The sequence below is a fragment of the Natrix helvetica genome (genome assembly GCF_964273705.1).
Source record: "Natrix helvetica genome assembly, chromosome: 4".
Taxonomy (NCBI): Eukaryota; Metazoa; Chordata; class Lepidosauria; order Squamata; family Natricidae; genus Natrix; species Natrix helvetica.
Window position 1 is genome coordinate 36,079,907 of NC_138550.1, and position 17,901 is coordinate 36,097,807.

The 17,901-nt window shown below is 36.5% G+C and overlaps 1 protein-coding gene across 3 annotated transcripts in view; it reads right to left on the reverse strand.

Moving 5' to 3' along the window:
• CD47 (CD47 molecule) overlaps positions 1-17,901 on the reverse strand; it is an 83,712-nt gene that overhangs the window by 16,577 nt on the left and 49,234 nt on the right. Inside the window, exons 5-10 of one of the 3 annotated variants that reach the window (XM_081951455.1) lie at positions 14,048-14,149; positions 12,734-12,826; positions 11,550-11,645; positions 9,745-9,837; positions 5,192-5,223; positions 1,227-1,251 (exon numbers count right to left, since the gene is read on the reverse strand). In XM_081951455.1, coding sequence (XP_081807581.1) covers positions 1,227-1,251; positions 5,192-5,223; positions 9,745-9,837; positions 11,550-11,645; positions 12,734-12,826; positions 14,048-14,149 — 441 coding nt within the window. Of the gene's footprint in view, positions 1-1,226; positions 1,252-5,109; positions 5,224-9,744; positions 9,838-11,549; positions 11,646-12,733; positions 12,827-14,047; positions 14,150-17,901 lie in introns of all 3 variants that reach the window. The other 2 variants (XM_081951457.1, XM_081951456.1) reach the window with 2 other exon arrangements.

Here is a 17,901-nt window from a genome sequence, read left to right on the forward strand (position 1 = left end):
CACTGCCTGGTGCTTGCTGAATCCTGTCAGAAAAGATGGATTTCTTCCCCACCCCAATTGGAACAGAGGTGGCTGTCAAAGCAAGGGGCCGCCCTGCTGCCCCGTGCTCTGCTGGGAAAGTCTGGGGAGGTGCTTTGCTGGTGGCCAGGCCATGCCACAAGCTACTGCTGCCCTGCCGCCCGTGCTTTGCTGGGCAAGCAAAATACCCCAGGATCACGGTGGTGGGGACAGCAACTCCTTCCGCTGCGCTGTGGAGAAGAGCCACAGGAAGGAGGGGAATGGGACCACGTGTGCAGGAGGCTCCTCAGCACCAGCCTCAGATCAGCGCAAGCTGCGGTCCTCTTCCCCTGCACACGTAATCCCATTCCCCTCCTTCCTGAGCCAACATGAAGGGAACCGTGGCTGCGCTGATCTGAGGCTGGCGCTGAGGAGCCTCCTGCACACGTGGTCCCATTCCCTTCCTTCCTGAGCCAACATGAAGAACTGCCTCCTGCACACGTGGTCCCATTCCCCTCCTTACTGTGGCTCTTCTTCGCAGTGCAGCGAAAGGAATTGCTGTCCCCGCCACCGTGATCCTGGGGTATTTTGCTTGCATGCGCAAGAAAGAGATGAAAGAGAAAAGGGGAGAATTTTTTTTCTTTTCATGATGAGAGCGGTGAGGCTCTGCCTCCCCTGCCTCCCCTGACTGCACGTCACAGCATAGTTCCATGTAACATGAAAGGAATGGAAGCACCAGCGTTAACAAAAATACCCCTGGATAATCCAAAAACAATTAGCATTCCTCTTGATTTTACTTCAGCAGAAGTGCTTTCAAATCAGCTGAACCAAATAAGAAATTGGATATCCAATAGCAAACAAAGAAAAAGAAAAAAGAAAAAAGCACAGCATAATCCCAGAAATTCATGCACCCCATGCAAAAGGCAGGGTAACATCTACCTTTAAGAAGAAATCTGCTTTCACATTAAGAGACTGATTCTTTTGGCCAAGCAACATATACGGTCACTATCCCATTTATCCTAAAAAAATACCATCCAGTAGACATACCAAAAACTACTGCATCGCAAAGCATTTAGTAACACCAGAAGATCACCAGTGATTTGATGCCGTGATTCATGTTACATTATCCTGCATCCATGTCTATTTCTAAATGGCACCAACAATCATTCTCTGATGTCAATCAAACCACCAATATCAAATCTCCCAAACTAGACAAAATTACCACCTACCATTAAGGGATTCTTCAACAGCTTTCTGTAAAATATTTAAAATACATAAAGCTTTCAAGTCTAGTTTGGAGGTCCAAAATTTAAACAACTCTAATTGATATATACAATAAATAGTGATTCTATAAAAGAAATAAAAGAGGCAGCAAAACATTAGAAAGATTAGTGACAGGTTTGGTTATTTCCAGGCTATAAATGATGACATGCCTGCTTCAGAAGTACTTCAGTGGCAATAGCTTCTCTTTGCAATTTAGCAGTAATGCAGAAAACAAACACTACAAAGAACAAGTAGCTGTATTCAGCAAGATCGTGTCTGCAATGATAACTGTGGAATACATTTCATTTAACTGGTAGCAAACTGCAAATCACAGAAACAAGCTGAACAACCAAATATTTCAAACACATCATCAAAACTTTAACAAAGATAGTATCAGTTATATTTATGTCAAAATATTGGAATACAACAGCATTACTGCTTTATCGGTGCCCTTCCCCCCCCCAAAAAAAAGTACAGTTAAGGAAAGGGAGGTGATGACCTCATCAGGAATATACAAATGCTGTAGCTGAAAACTACCAATATGCACCCCTTTTTCTTTTTCTTTCAATATGTTCATTATTTTTTTAATGACATCACTAAAATGCCCCCAAAATAATCTAGATACCAAAATAATAATCTTAGGAATGCTTTATCTAACCACATTCATTTTGGCCAGGCACTAACTATTTAAGCTGGACTAAAGTTTGTCTATGTATCTTGCATGGGACACAAAGCATAGATCTCAGTGCCTAATTTCTATTTCTATTTTTTTCCCAGCCTGAATCAATCCACTGGCCTATTTGTTCATCTAGTCCAGTAAAGGTTGGTAGTTATGTATTTTCTACTTTCTAGTCTAAGGCTGAGAGTGAGTGACTGGCCCAAAATCACTCAGTTGGTTTGTCTGGCTAAGGGAGGACTAGAACCTGGGTCTTCCCAATCTTAGTCCAGCATATTTCCCACTGTACCACACTGGCTCTCAGAGAGATAATAAGTTATGTTGGTATATTGATAGACAAGACATGCACAAACACACATGCTTTATGCACACAGAGAAAAAACTGTGTCTTTACCAGTTAATGATTGTATTTAAACGTTTCTTGTTTTTCTGATTACTGAATTGTACAGATAATTTAAGAACTTTCCAGAAAAAGGGCACACAATAGAATAAGATATAAATCATTTAAGAACATCTGGTTAACCTAAACCAGGATGCCCACAAAAACTGTATTAAAAGGATTTGTATTGCAGATTATATTTTCATGTATTGTTAGAAAACTAGTAACAATAGACTAGAAATCAGGTTTAGGAATTATTTCAAACTTAACGAATCTAAAGATTTGGCCAATACCATTGTAGACGTGATACCATGCTATGGTTAAAGCAAGCCAGAAGAGATGGATTCACAAACAGGTGTAAGAAATGTATAACCCAATTTCTGTTCTGCTATTTTAAAGTTAACTTCTCCACCATGTCTGAGTGCAAAACTCGACACACCCACAACAGTGCACTGCACATTACACACCTGCTTTAAAGAAAAGAGCTAGAAAACTCATTTGTTGCCAGACTAATAAAGAAACCAAGCCAAAGAGTGGCTGAAGTTTGATGACTGAATTACAAGTAGTCCTCGACTTACAACGATCATAAAATCTGCCCATTTTCATTTGTAAGTTGTGAACTTGTAAACTCTTGTGACCAACCCAATTTTGCAATTTTTTTTTGCAGTGCTCTTAAAGTGGATGTTGTGATCACAAACCAACTGCCAGGGTTGGTAAGCAAATACCACGGTTGTTAAGCAAACCAATGATTTGTTACAGGTTGGTTTTGTTGGAAACCAGAGGTAAATGCTGTTTTTCAGTACAAATGCAAAATTCAGTTTATATGACTGCAGGATGCTGCAACTGGCTATAAATACAGAATGGTTTCCAAGTGCCTGACATGCAGTCACATGTTCATGGGAGAGACTGGCGGCCATCGGAAAGTTGGAGTCATAAATATCCGAGGAAGCCTATTGTAACCTCAAATGGTTGTTTGTTAAGAGACCAGTCATAGGTCAAGCAACTACCAATATTAAAAGGATTTGTAGTACAGCTTATTTTTTCATGTACTGTTGGAAAACTAGTAACAATAAACTCAAGTAGCACACTGAGTTACAGAAAAGGCCTAGAACACCCTACCTACATTTTATTAGACACGGATTTGCAACAATGTTCACAGGTTCTTCCTACTTTCCATGCATATCAAAGGGAAAGGAGCATAATAAAGGCAGCATCGATGAAAGACAGTAGAGATGGCATCAGTAATCATCTCAGGCAGCAGGTACTCTTGGGAAATTTTGCATCGTAATTAATTAATTAATTAATTTCTATAGCCACCCATCTCAATTAATAACTCTGGATGGCTTACAATTCCAAATCTTGTGATTTCATGAGGTCTCATTAATAACCAAACAATGTTGTAATATTTCAGACGGATCTTTTTGTTTCTGGATGGCCAGTTTAGCACACCTTCTGAAGCTGTCCATAGATATGCATTAACCATCACTATTGTGCAGTCATGCTGTCACCTATAAATCATTTCTAGGAAAAAAATTTCAATATAGTGGAATATGCACATCTAAAGTTGTAGTTCATAAAGATCTTGTAGTATAGAAAAGTACCTATTAGAAAGCAAGAAGCAAGGCTTGGGATCCCTTTGGACATGCACACAATTATTTACTAATCACTTCATAGTATGATACTGACTTTCTTCAATCATCCAAGAATTTATAGGGGATCACGCAAGACAATAATTCACATATAACATATTTGCATTGCCTGTACCAGTTATCCAAAATTTAGCAAAATATCTATCTTAAAAATGCAAATGTTCATCCAAATCAACATAGCAGTGAATCTTTTAAATGTGTTTAATAATTAAATTATGAAGTGGAGATACACAGCAGAAAAAAAGAAATATAGGGAATTAACCCAGAAATTGATTTAATTTGTTAAATTCTATTTTAGTCAGATGCACATTTCACTAAACTCTTATTTTGTCCAACTTCTCTGTATTAGTTTAGCTACTTTTTTGATTTGGCCACTGACATGCCACCCAAAATTGGCCTCCAGTTAGACTGGGATGGAGTGGGGGATTACATTAGGCAGCACTCTTAGAGAATATATATTGGTTTAGCTATTCATTCATAACTAAGCATGAATAAGTCAACTGCAATTCAATTTGGTTCAAACCCTAAATTAATTATCACGACTGTATTTTCCCAGCATTTTTGGATTTTGTTTTCTAAATGGCATTTCCTCCATAAACGGTATTTTAGTTTTTTATTGTTTTAATATAAAAAGAAAGAAGAAAAGATATAAAGAGACTGTAAAGAGACTGTATAATGACACACAGAGGAAAAAAGGAGAAAGAAACCAACTCAAATGAGTCCACTGGACTTGGATAGCTTATAGATTCAAATAAAATTGAATGAATGAATGAAATGTAATTAATCTATTACATGCAGATAATAATTCAACCTAATTTTAAATACCTCATTAAATCTTCACCATATGGAATAATATAATAATACTGATCACCCATTGACAGAACATCCTGATTCCAGTGGATAACTGTTCAAGCTGCAAGTCAAGTTTGCATTTTGCAGTTTCAATATGAAACAGGGTAAGAAAAGATATTGCCAGAAAGACTTCTTACAGTGTAGAATGAAAAATGTGGAAACCCAGGTTTAATGATTTCCAAGATAGCTGGTACTGACTTGATGGCACATAATCAGTAAAGATCCTTGAAGAAAATATAGATAGCCAGTTGCTGACAACACACAGTTTTCTGTGGGTTTTGCTATCTACCAACCTGCAATTATGAAAGCTCAGCATCTCATTACAAATTTCCCCGAGCCATGTAGACACCCCAAATACATTAATGGTAAGCTTACCCTTGGAGGCTGATGATCTTTCAAGTTGGAACCTAGGTTAAAAATATAGAACACATTTTCTAATTAGATAACCAAAGCACAAATATCTAATCACTTTGCATGGGTGATATCATCAGAATTTAAACCTAGTGTCTCATTAATTATTTTTAAATGAGGGTTTATTTCTATCTTTCAGTTATTACAATATGACATCCTTCATAAGCTAAATTAAGGTGGGGGGAAGTAAGAAGCAAGCCACTGCAATATTAAGGGAAACTCTGTATAGTTGAATTGCCTAAGACAGGAATGAGACTTAACTGAAAACCAACAAACTCTCCTTCTACAATCATTTTTCTAAAACATAGTTTGTTGTTGTTAGTTGTGAAGTTGTGTCTGACCCATTGCAACCCATGGACAATGTTTCTCCCAGCCTTCCTGTCCTCTACCATTCTCTGAAATCCATTTAAGCTCACACCTTCTGTTCATTTTCTTGTATCTGGAGTATAAACACTGAGTCACCTTACAGAAGACATAGGAAGAAAATTGGGCAACTGAAACCATTCTAATAATGGAAGATGTGATACTGGGATACAGGAATTGAGGATGATCCTGGAATTACTATCTAATCTGACCACATGAAAGAATTATTTCCTGGTACAGACTATAGTAAATCTATAATATCCTTTACCTCTGATCTCCTAGAATTCTAAGCATGCAGATAGAAAATAAATGTTGTGTTAAAATCGTCTCAACATTCTAAGATCACCCCACATATTTTGTCCCTTTTTGGTGTTTGCATGAAAGGGAAAAGAAGAATTTTTGGAAGAAAATACAAAGTTGCTCTTTAGATATGAGAAATCTATTAATACAGTAAATACTAATTACAGACATTGTACAACAGAACTGCATGTGTGAACTGGTTTTCAGGAATACACCAAACAATGCTTATTGTAGACTGTCATTCTTGATTTTTTTCTCTCTGTTGATTGAAGTTTGTTTTTTCACACTATAATTTAATCATTTGATTTATACAGTATTTTCCATTAGGTGCAGCTATTTGTAACAAAACAACAGGATATAAATATTTTTAAACTAACCATGACTTCATTCCAGCTGGCACTACATATAAGGGCAAAAACTCTCTACATCAAAGCTGACTCAAATCATTTATTATTTAATGCAGTTTTAGATTGCTTTATTTGTTATTTCAAAGCAGCCTTTTATCAGCACTTTTGTACACTAAAATCTTGCTGTTTAAATTAAGATATAATAATGGGACATCAAAATTAATTCTACTGTAGAACAAAGGGCCACGTAAAGCGAAGCTCTGGGATTTGTATGCAAGATAATCAGATGTGAGCCATCAATTTGCGTTCTCTGAAGCTCCTTTAAACTGTGCCACTGAAATTCAATAGCAAAACGACAATTTTATTGGATTTTTAACTAACTGCATTTAGTTTAAACTGTTTTAAACTAAAATAGAGTTTGTTTATTTATTGATTGGACTTCTGTGCTGCCCATCTCAATAGTCCAGTGACTGTAGCCAGTTTACAATATAATAAAAGTTAAAAAGTGCAAAAATCAATTTAAAAAGAGTACAAATTAATAAAAAAAAATTAAAACCAAAATTATACACAACCTCGGGGAAAGACTCTTCTCTGTCCTATCGGGCACCCCTCAATGAAGAGGACCCTAGGAGGGCCACAGGCCAAGCAGCAGAGCCAGGTTTTTAAGTTCTTCTGGAAGGCCAGGAGTATGGGAGGGATCTCACCTTTGACAGGGGAATATTCCAGAGGGCAATTATATCATGGATTATATCATGGGTAGAGTTATTTCATGCATGAGCAACCTTGCCCTACATCTAAGATTCCAGAGTACCTATGGATTGCACTATATACATTTCCTGACAACTCTTCCAATATTATTTGATGTAATTTTCTCAAAAATGGCAAAACAGGTTTGGTATCTTAAGCCATTCAACCTTGCACACTGAGTATGTCCTTCTAGAAAAAACGTTTGGATTTCATTTGATTATTCTTCTGGTTTAATATTAGTACTCTAAATACCACACTGTCCTTTTGCTCTGGTCACTATCCTATTCCCTCTAGCCTTAGCCAACATGAGGGAAGCTGATCATCTGCAACAGTACTCATTGCAACAGAGAGTACTAAGATAGAAAAGATCAAGTGGCTTGAACAAAAATAAAGCAAGTTGCAGTACTTCTGTCTGCTGACTGAATGCACAAATGTATTATAATTATAATTAAGTTCCTAATGGGAAATATATAACTTATAAGTTGTAGGGTTACTATTAACCCAATATAGTACACCTTTTTCTCTTTGTACTATAATAGAAGTAAAATTAGGTACCTGATACACCTTTGGAAGATTGTAGCATACAAATCATATATGATGAGATATGCCTGTCACTGAAAAACATGCATAACAACGCAATGCACCAATAAATTAATGCAAAACATATACTAAAAAGTAACTCTAAATGTAACGCTTGAGTAGATAATTCTGGACTCAAATACTTCTCTGTATTTGATACAACTCAGGATTAAACAGCCACTATTGAATAGTGTTTGTTTGACTTTTACTTGTTTAAATAGTCACAGTCATGCCTTCGCTTATATTTCTACCTAGCATGATCTGTTCTCTATCTATGCAGCAGTGAAGATTTATGCACAATGAAAATCATCATTGTCTGAAGTAACTATTGAGGATGAAAGCTCCAGTCACAGCAGGTTCTTCATCATACATATTACAAACATTTTCTATAGGCACAAATTTAAATATTCTATGAACAGAAACAGAATGGTTGAAATTCACACACTAATCCAATATTTTAAATATGGCTTGCTAAACAGGCCATAGTGTCCCAGTCTACACAAAATACTATGATGTTATCTCATGACAAAACATAGGCTAATAGCACATTATGCTTAGCACTGTATCTGAATCAATTAAAAATAGTAATTCCATGCAAAGTAAAGAAATAATTTATGGCGTTGAATACAACGATAATACAGCAGTCATCTTCAATTTTTTAAGATACTGATTATTAGACCATTGGATAAATGTTCACAATCAGCTGATCATCTATACTCCTCTTAATGATGTTGAATCCTCCTTTAATTTTGGCAGCTTTTAATTAATTTAAGTCATAAATTAATACCATAAATGCCATAATTTTTACTCTTTCACTCTAATCTATTACAAGTTTCCTAATTTTGCCCTACTTGCTTGAGGCTTCAAATATTCAAATGTAAAAGTATGGCATAAGTAATTTAAAAAAATGAAATGTTCCTGATAAGGGGTATATTAAAGCATATTCCAGTTGTGGATCATATGAAATATATCACATAACTGTTAATTCAGCTAAAAGTCTTAAGTGCTGTTGTGGTGTTATTGAGTCTGTAACCAACCAAACAGTTCTAGACTACCTTTCCCAATAACCAAGGCTACATTTTCTAACTGCATGTTCATTAAGCAATATCTTTTGTCAGAAGAAACTTAGCTAAGTAGCAGAAAAAGCATATATTAAGTGTGATTTATTCAGATAGTTATATGCCTAAGCATAGATATATGATAATTATTTAAACTAAACTAAAAAAACAACAACCACGTGACCCCAGATGATTGACTGGATTTAATTGCTGTATATGTGAATTGCATACAGGAGGGGAAAAAGTAGGGTCTGTGGACATTGATTAAAAACAATAACCTTGTAAATATAACATATGACCGATGTGCCACGATAGGAAAGGCCACACATCGTATTAACTTTCTTCATTCACAAACAATACTATGATCCAAATATTTGTTTTGTTAAAAAAAAAGATTGAATAAGAATTTCTTTTTAAAAATTGATAATTTTCTTAACTGAATACTTATATCTTATGCCTGTTGTGCCTGTTCCTCACTGTTCAGACAATCACTCACAGCCTAATCACCTCATAAATGGGTAACTAAATTTGGTCCTCCACATCAGGCTTTCTGTAAAGGCCACCCAGAAGCTACAGCTGCCTCAGAATGCACGAACACCCACAATTATAAGCCTGCTCTATTATGCCTATGTGATGACAGAACTGAAGTCCAATTCCAGGTGACAGTTATTATATAAAAAGTCTATTATGACATATAGTCTGGATATTGATGCTGAATGTACTTCATTGGGTTATAGCTGAATGTTTCTGCTCAGTGTGATTGGGCAGAGTGGGATGCCTTCAATGAAACAATATCATCTATTGGGAACTAAGAAGTGCGTTCTTCTCTAACAACACCTGCCTTCTGGAATAGCATCCCACCAGCTGCCACCGTAATGACATTCAGAAAATCTCTGAAAATATGGCTACACATCCAGGTATAGAAGTAATTGAGTTGGATGTTGTGCCATTACACAGTTTGCCTTCTGGATGCTGATCATCTGTTTATGTTTTCTTTTTGTTGGGGTGTGTGTGTCATAATTGGTTGTTTTTTTTAAGAAAAGTAACCTACCCAGAATAATCTGGGAGCAAATAATCTTAGTATGAAATAAATGAGCAAACGTTTTCTACAGAAATTACTTACCAATAATAATAATATAAATTAAGCCAATTGCTGCTACAACACTAATAATTGCTAAGCCTGCAATCAGAACAGCTCCTTGTGTCGGCTGACATGCTGTTGAGAGAAAAAAAGGTGATCATTTAAGTTAGCGGTGAAAGATGATGAGACGGAAGGCTGGTACTTTCACCAGCTCTGAACAACACTGTATAGATCAGGGGTGTCCAAACTTGGGAACTTTAAGACTTGTGGACTTCAACTCCCAGAATTCCCCAGCCATCTGCTGGCTGGGGAATTCTGGGAGTTGAAGTCCACAAGTCTTAAAGTTCCCAAGTTTGGACACCCCTGGTATAGATGGTTTGAGTGTCCACATACTTTACATTTTTCAGACATGATAGTAGAACATGCAAGGACATGTTGAAATTATACACATAAATGAGGCTTGATTTTTTTCATGGCTTTGCTATACAAAAGTTAGGACTAACAGAATTTTATTTTTATTTTTTTATGGCAGAACAGTTTGTGCATGAGTCTGCTTAACCTGTATAGGGAAGGTTGTATCAGTTAAAACAGTTACATAACAATTAAACACTTTCAGTTGCAAGAAGCAACCCACAACCCAGAGGCCTGGCAGGCATATCTGGAATTTTAAGAGAACTCAAACTCTTGCAAATATATGCCATGAAGGAAGCCTGACATGCATGACAAAATGTCTGTCATGGTAACATATCTGTTCTCACAAACACTGATTCATCAGATAGCAGGATACAGTAGTCCACAATAGTGAACAAAACTGTAAGCTCAAAAATGATGCTATTTAAATCGTATCAAAATGCTTCACAGTTCATATTATACAGAACTTCCATATCTGGGCTTCAACAAAAAGTGCAATAATCACTAGGTGGCAGCAAAGAGAGTTTGATCTGTTATTTGGAAATTTACAGCTCTGATATGGTAGCCCCATATTAAGGCAGTATCTTTATTTATAGCTTTATGTGTTATATTTGTATATCCCACCTGTTACACAGGCATTCAAGGTGGGAAACATGAAAGCAATGCAAAAGATATAAAATACTAATCTTGGTCAAAAGAAACAAATCGTCAAATGTAATATTTTTGTCCTCTTTGGCAGCTCCTTAAAGCATCCATGTCTTTTCCCAGAGTTGAGTATCAGCTGCAAACAGCTGCTGCAGCAAAACCCCAGGAAAATCTATGCTTGGCTTTAGAAGATGCAATGGATGCTTACATGCAGGCCACTGTGCAAAGTGCCTTTTCCCTCTTGAAACTGAAGCCATGCACAACCATAGCACGTAGCAACTAGAAGGAAGGGAGGAAGGGAGTGACGGAAGGATCACACTGAAATGGGTTAAGAAGGTAGGAAGGAAAGCAAAAGGGGGAGAGGGGGAATAAAATGAATAAAGAGAAGGTAAAGGGGGATCATTGGGCAAGGAAGGGGAAAAAAACAGAGACAGCAAGCTACACAAATTAAGCTACAGCTAAGCTAATCTTCAAAGATATTCATTCTTTTTAGCAGTGATGCTTGCGATAATTTGCACTTTTGATTTATTACCTTCGTTTCAAGACCATGGAAGATGATGCTGAGCTGCAAGGGCCAGCATTCTTTCCCATGCTAACTAGGACACTGGAAGTCCAGAAGCATTTGATATGGGTTGATAATATCTGAAAAGTATTGAATTTGATATAGACATATAGCTATGCTTTGTTGTCATTTTGTTTTAGTTTGTGACAGCCACAGTAGAAAAGTTAAGTAACTTCTTCAGAACCAAGCTGTAACACATATTATTACTTTGATAAAGTACAGAGTTTACCTGTCACACACAAAGCAAATCCAGCCACAGCAATTACATATCCAAGTGCTTTCAGAGCTAGCAAAATAACTGCAAAAAGTGGTTGCTTCTCAAAAACTAGGGAAAGAACAATAATGTTACTGAGAAAAGAACATATTCAGAAACAAACGACAAACAGAACAAGTCAGGATCTTTTAAAAAATAATGTAAACTTGTACAAATATGTCTCTGGTATCAGGTATGAAGCAGATAAAGATATCGAGATGGACGAATGAAATAATCCCAGGGTAACTTTTTTTATGTGCAATCCCAATTATTTTTTTCTTATGTTCCAATTGTATCCGATTCTCAAAGAGTGCCAGGAGAAGTCCCTAAGTTTTCTTGGCAAGGTTTTTCAGAAGAGGCTTGCCATTGCCACCTTCTTAAAGCTGAGAGAAAGTGACTTGCCCAAGATTACCCAGGTAATTTTGTGCCTAAGGCAGAACTACAACTTCTGGTCTCCTGGTTTCCACCCTGATGCAATTACTACACCAAGGAGGCTCTCACAACTCTCAGTATAATGTAGTAGAACAGAATTTGGATACTAAAGGCCAACAAACAATGCTGGCTGGCACAGGACTATATGCTAGGCCACAATGACTTATGGCTCCATCTTCTACTGATGCAAAGATTTCTATATTTAAAACGATTGGTATTGGTAGTTTCTAAGCTTTGGTGCTCTAAGCTAGTGCCTACTTGGCCTTAATGCCAACCCCGACCACAAGTACAGTCCATAAACAGCCCATCCGTTATAGTACATCTACTTATAAACAAAAGTTTTGTACATTTTCTCCCACTGGGTATTTTTAGCTCAAATTCTTCTCTCCCAAAGGACAGTAAAAGATCATCACTTCAAGGAAAGTGATACTTTGATAGATCAAAGGAATCTCTAACTGATGGTTTGACATATCAACCAAAAAAAAAACCCAACTCCTTGGCTATGTCACAAATTGGTACTCTGGTACCAATTCAAAATTCTGAATCCTTTCCTCCTTCTCCCCAAATGTTGTCTAAAACTCAATGAGAATACTGTTGTTCAGTACCAATAGATCTCTACTAATTCTATGATTTATTTCCCTTCTGCATTCCCCCTGCCCCTTCAGCGTTACATTTAACTTAGTCTCAAAAAAGAAATACAGTGATCAAATAAATTAGAAGATTCTTACCTGATGTGAACAAGAAGTATAAAAGAGGCACTACGATGATTGCAGGAATGACAATGAGGCCAAAACCAGTTTTAACCAATGTTGTATATTCACCTGGATGAGGTCAATTTTTAAAAAAATCAATTCAGTCTTTACTGTCAAGCTATTATGTAAGAATACTATTTATATTAAGAATAACTGCAATGGGAATCACAATAAATAGACCATCAAGTTTAAGCCAAAGGATATTTCTGCTTTTCCCAAGTTTTTATTTTATTTTATTCCAATCATTCCCCACCATTAGCCATACTGGCTAGGAATAAAATTGCTACATCTGAAGAAAAAGGTTGTCCCTTAGCTCTGAAATGTGCAACTAATAAAGCTACAGTTGGAAAGTAAGAGAGGGAACAAATTTGAGTTATGACTAAATATATACCTTCATCAATTCATATTTAATCCATAGAATTTTTGGATATGTCCACTAATTATTAGTTCTTAGCTAGGATGCAATATTAACATTGGAAGAGAACATGTAAAATAGCTTATTATAAGAGTTTCATCCTTGGAAATAATTGTGATGATTGTATTCTAAAATTAGCAGAAAATTATGAAGGTGACCTACTTAAGTGCCTCCCGGGGGGAAGAACAGCAGAAGAGAAATACCATTTTCCTGTTAAATGTTTACCCAATAGTAAGGGGAATGTATCCTACTAATACAGGATGAAAATATTCATGCAAATATTTTTAAATGACAAGAATTAATACTGGACATGCTTCATCTATATGAACAATTCTATATTTTAATAAAGGATTTCTACTCTTTCTAGTCTCAATTTTGGCTGTTTATGACTGCAAATTAGCTGAACAAATAACAATGCATTCAAGATTCCATTTATTTTATATTTGTGGTGATTTATTAAACAAGAAAAATAAAAATGTATGTTTTGTATAGTAAGGTAAAAATCAGCAAGGGCAGGGAGAGGTACCATGACCAAATATTTCATGCCCTCAGAGTTACCTGTGTTTTTATAATATTTCTAATAAATAAATATTTAATATGTAGCAAGAATAATATATACCAAATATATTCAAAAGATATGTTGAACATATAAAACCAGGACAGTTACAATAATAGAAATAGAAGTAGTAATTTAATCAGGGTTAGGAATAATATCTTTAATTCACTTGGTGACATTTTGAATCTTTCACACATTAAATTGCCTGTTTTTATGTAAAAACTATCACATACTGGCTATTATCAAATTCAGTCTTGCTATATGTAGCTTAAGGCCCAATTTAGCTTGATGGAATACATTTATTTATTAAAATTCTTACCTCGGGCATACAAAATGATACCAGTCACAGACAAAAGTGATAATAATAGTCCTGTAACACTTAAGCCAATTTTCTTTTTTACTGGGATGTCAAACTTTGTAGCTAAAAGAAAAATAGAAGATAAAAACAACAATTAGAGACTAAACGCTTAAATAAATACATGGATTTCAAATTATGCTTTTGAACAGCATCAACTGAATATGAATGATGTATGTTTATATAACTTTGTTTAGATTACATTCCCATATTATTTATTTATTTAGACCCAATGTTCCTATGGTTTTACAAACTATAGGAAAAAACATGAGAGCCCACACAAAAATCAATGTACACTTCCAATCTGTATATTTTTCTATTTATTTTCCTCTAAGGAAATGATTTTAATCTAGTACACAATATATTTTTGCATAATATGCTTTGATTTAAAATTTAAGTCAGTTTAGAAATTTATCCAGAGGTGTGGAGGAGGTGCAGGGGTCTTTCTTTTCCTGGAAATGCTCTAAAAGAAGCAGCTGGGCAGGCATCTGATGGGGTTGCTGTGACCTGAATTTCTGCACTGAGCAAGGGCTTTGGACTCAATGGCATGTATGGCCTCTTCCAACTTTATTTTTCATCCGCTTTGCAAAATTCTGAAAAGCATGGATTTAAATGAAATCCAGGTCACACGTAGGTTTGGGAGGTGCAAATTGTGTATCTCCAGCTTTAAAACAATCCAGAATTAATTTTGTAAGGCAAAATAACTCTTACACTGCCAGAGATCTAATCTTAAAATATCACACATAAGGAAGATTAACAAGAAAACAATTAAGACAACCACCTAAAAGAAAAGATAGGCGGGGGGGGGCACCACACTCAAAAAACAAACAATTCTTAGGCGTGCCTGCTCTTTGGAAGAGTACCCCCCCCCCCGAAAATTCTGTATGATCCCAATCTTGCTGTCTGTTGGGAGAGTACTAAAACCATCCTAACTAAAGCTCTCACAGGTTCTGCTGTGACATTAATCACTGCAACTATTTAATTGTTCCACGTTTTATCTCTTTTTTTCTTGGTGTGGTTATCTTTTACACTATTCTTTCCATTGATTTTTTTAACGTCTCTGGCAGAAATCCTGGCAAGTGGGCAAGCTTTAGAAATTGATTAAACAATAAAAAATAAATACATTCAGCTTCCCCATTTATTATCCGACACTTAGCATTTCCAACTGAAATCGTCACATAACCTAGGTAGCAGTCATGGAAAAACTTAAAACAAAAAAAATACAATTAAAAGCCAATTATCTAGGAAAATAGAAAAATCATGGAAAATAGAAAGGTCTTGACCCAGCACTGAACAACGCCAATGTGCGTGCTAATGAAACCTTTCTGGAGTGGGGATTCCACCAATGAGATGTCACTTCAAAAAAAATCCTAGGTTCTAAAGGCCATTAGAAACTACGTAAAATTCCAACGCCACTGTACTTGTCATTAAATTATACCTCTCTTGTCTAAATCTAGGTAAGGCTTATCTGCTAGCTAACACTTGTTTTGGTTCTTATAATCCAGCAAGATGCAGTGTATCAAAGCTAGAAAGAAAGACAAGGAGAGCCAGTCTTAATGTAGGCATCAAGCTGTTAAGTGTGTTAAACTTAAAAAAAATTAAACAAGTTTGCAAACAATTTATTAAGAAATTAATGCAAAAAACAAGGAAATATAATGATCTTGTTTATTATTTGTATGGAATGATAGCAATTGCAGTAAATATAATGAGCAGCTATGACTAATGATATAATGAAAACATAAAAATATATAATGATCAATTTATAATCATGAGTAATAATAATAATAATAATAATAATAATAATAATAATAATAATAATAATAATAATAATAATAATAGATCTACAGACACACTCATGATTTGTGACTGATACAGCTGCAAAGGCTGTAACTCTTTAAGTAGTTCATAACTCTTGTACTTTAAATAGTTTATAAGCCATTGTGCTATTCCATTAAAGGGAGGAACTGAGATCTAGGTTGGGAAAAAAGAGTCCCTCCTCCCATCTTCATCCAGTCCAAACTACTGATCCTGGGATACTGTAGAAGTTTATTGGTTTGACTTGGGATTTGGATCTTCCACCTAAAAGCCTTGGGAGAACAATAAAGCTGCCAAAAATACAAAGGCATAGGTGCTTACCTATTTTTAAACAGTTCCCCCCCCCCCCTTAGCTTTATCTTTGCTTCCTTTACTTGTCTTTCTGTTTAATTGTCTGATCTGTTTAACGTTTAAAGATTTCTAGGTTAAAATATAATATAAAGTTCCTATAAATGGATCCACAATGGAGCTTGTTTCATCACTGGTATTTACTTAATTTCCTGTAAACTGCTTCTAGTACGTGAGTCACTTGCTCTTTGCAAGCAACTCTGGATTTTTTATGTTGTCATGGTTATGATTACAGGATCAAAGCTACAATAACTTGTACTTCCCTCAAATAAAGGCAGCTCTAGTTACAAGATGTTAATATTGTGAAATTTACTTCAACTGAATTTGGTTGGAACTGTGAATGTTAATAAATACCTCAGACTAATTTACGCTGGTTTGAATGAAATATTGCATAAGGCAGACATACAGTAGTACAGGTTAATTTAAAATATTTATTTTCTAAAATATAAGATTCGTATTGTTACATATGAGCTTCAACTACAGTGGTTTCCACGAAGGTCCTCTGTTCCGGCAGGAACACAGGCTTAATCTCATTGGTTGAAGGGTCTGACAGCTCCCTATAAAAGGTTTGCTGTCAGACTCAACCTTCGCTGGATTGTTCTCACTTGTTGCATTAAATAAAGAGCTGTTGTTACCGTTAGCCTGTGTGTGCCAATCATTACCCAATCTAACACTGGCGACGAGGATGGAATTGGAAGGCAACTAGGTGAACCAAAACAAGAGCGTAGCAATCCAACAAGTACATCCAGCCCGGAGCTCAACGCGGCTTTGAGCAGCCATTTCTGAGCGGCAAACATAAAATGCCCTCAGAACACAAAATGTACAATCAATAAAGCGTTACAACAAAGCGCTTATCCTGTACAGCACTTACTACATTCTCTAGGCCCCAGCAAAGTATTCGCTAAATTGGACATTGCGCAGGCATACCAAAAATTGCCTGTAGATGGCGTTACGGTGGAGGCCCAAACCATTGTGATGCACAGGGGTACATTCAAATGTCACCGCCTGCAATTTGGTGTTAGTATTGCCCCTGGACTGTTCCAAAGCATCATGGAATGGCTTTTGCAGGGGATTCCAGGAGTCGTCCCCTATTTCGATGACATCTTGATATCGCCTGCAAATGAGGTGCAACTTTTCAAACGTGTACGAACTGTTTTGGCTTGAATTAGAGACAAAGGCCTCCGTCTCAAGAAAGAAAAATGCCAAATTAATGTGCCAAGGGTTGAATTCCTAAGGTACCTAATCGACGGCTCTGGGATTCACCTGACCTTGAAAAAAATTAAAGCAATTCAGGACGCCCCTACATCTCGCAATCAAACCCGAGCTACAGGCGTTCCTCAGGCTCCTTAATTTCTACAGCATCTTTCTTAAACAGAAAACTACCGTTGCTGAGCCCTTATACCATCTTCTGGCTGAGAATACAAAGTGGTCCTGGGGCAGAGCCGAAGCCACCACATTTGCCACGGTAAAAAGACTTCTCTCACTGGACACTTTCCTGGTGCAGTACAGCCAGACCCTGCCACTGGTGTTGACCTGCGACGCTTCATCGTTCGGCGTCGGAGCCATCTTCAGCCACTGCATGCCCAACGGAACCGAGGCTCCAATAGCCTTTTACTCTAGGACCTTGTCCGCTGCTGAGCGGAACTACAGCCAGC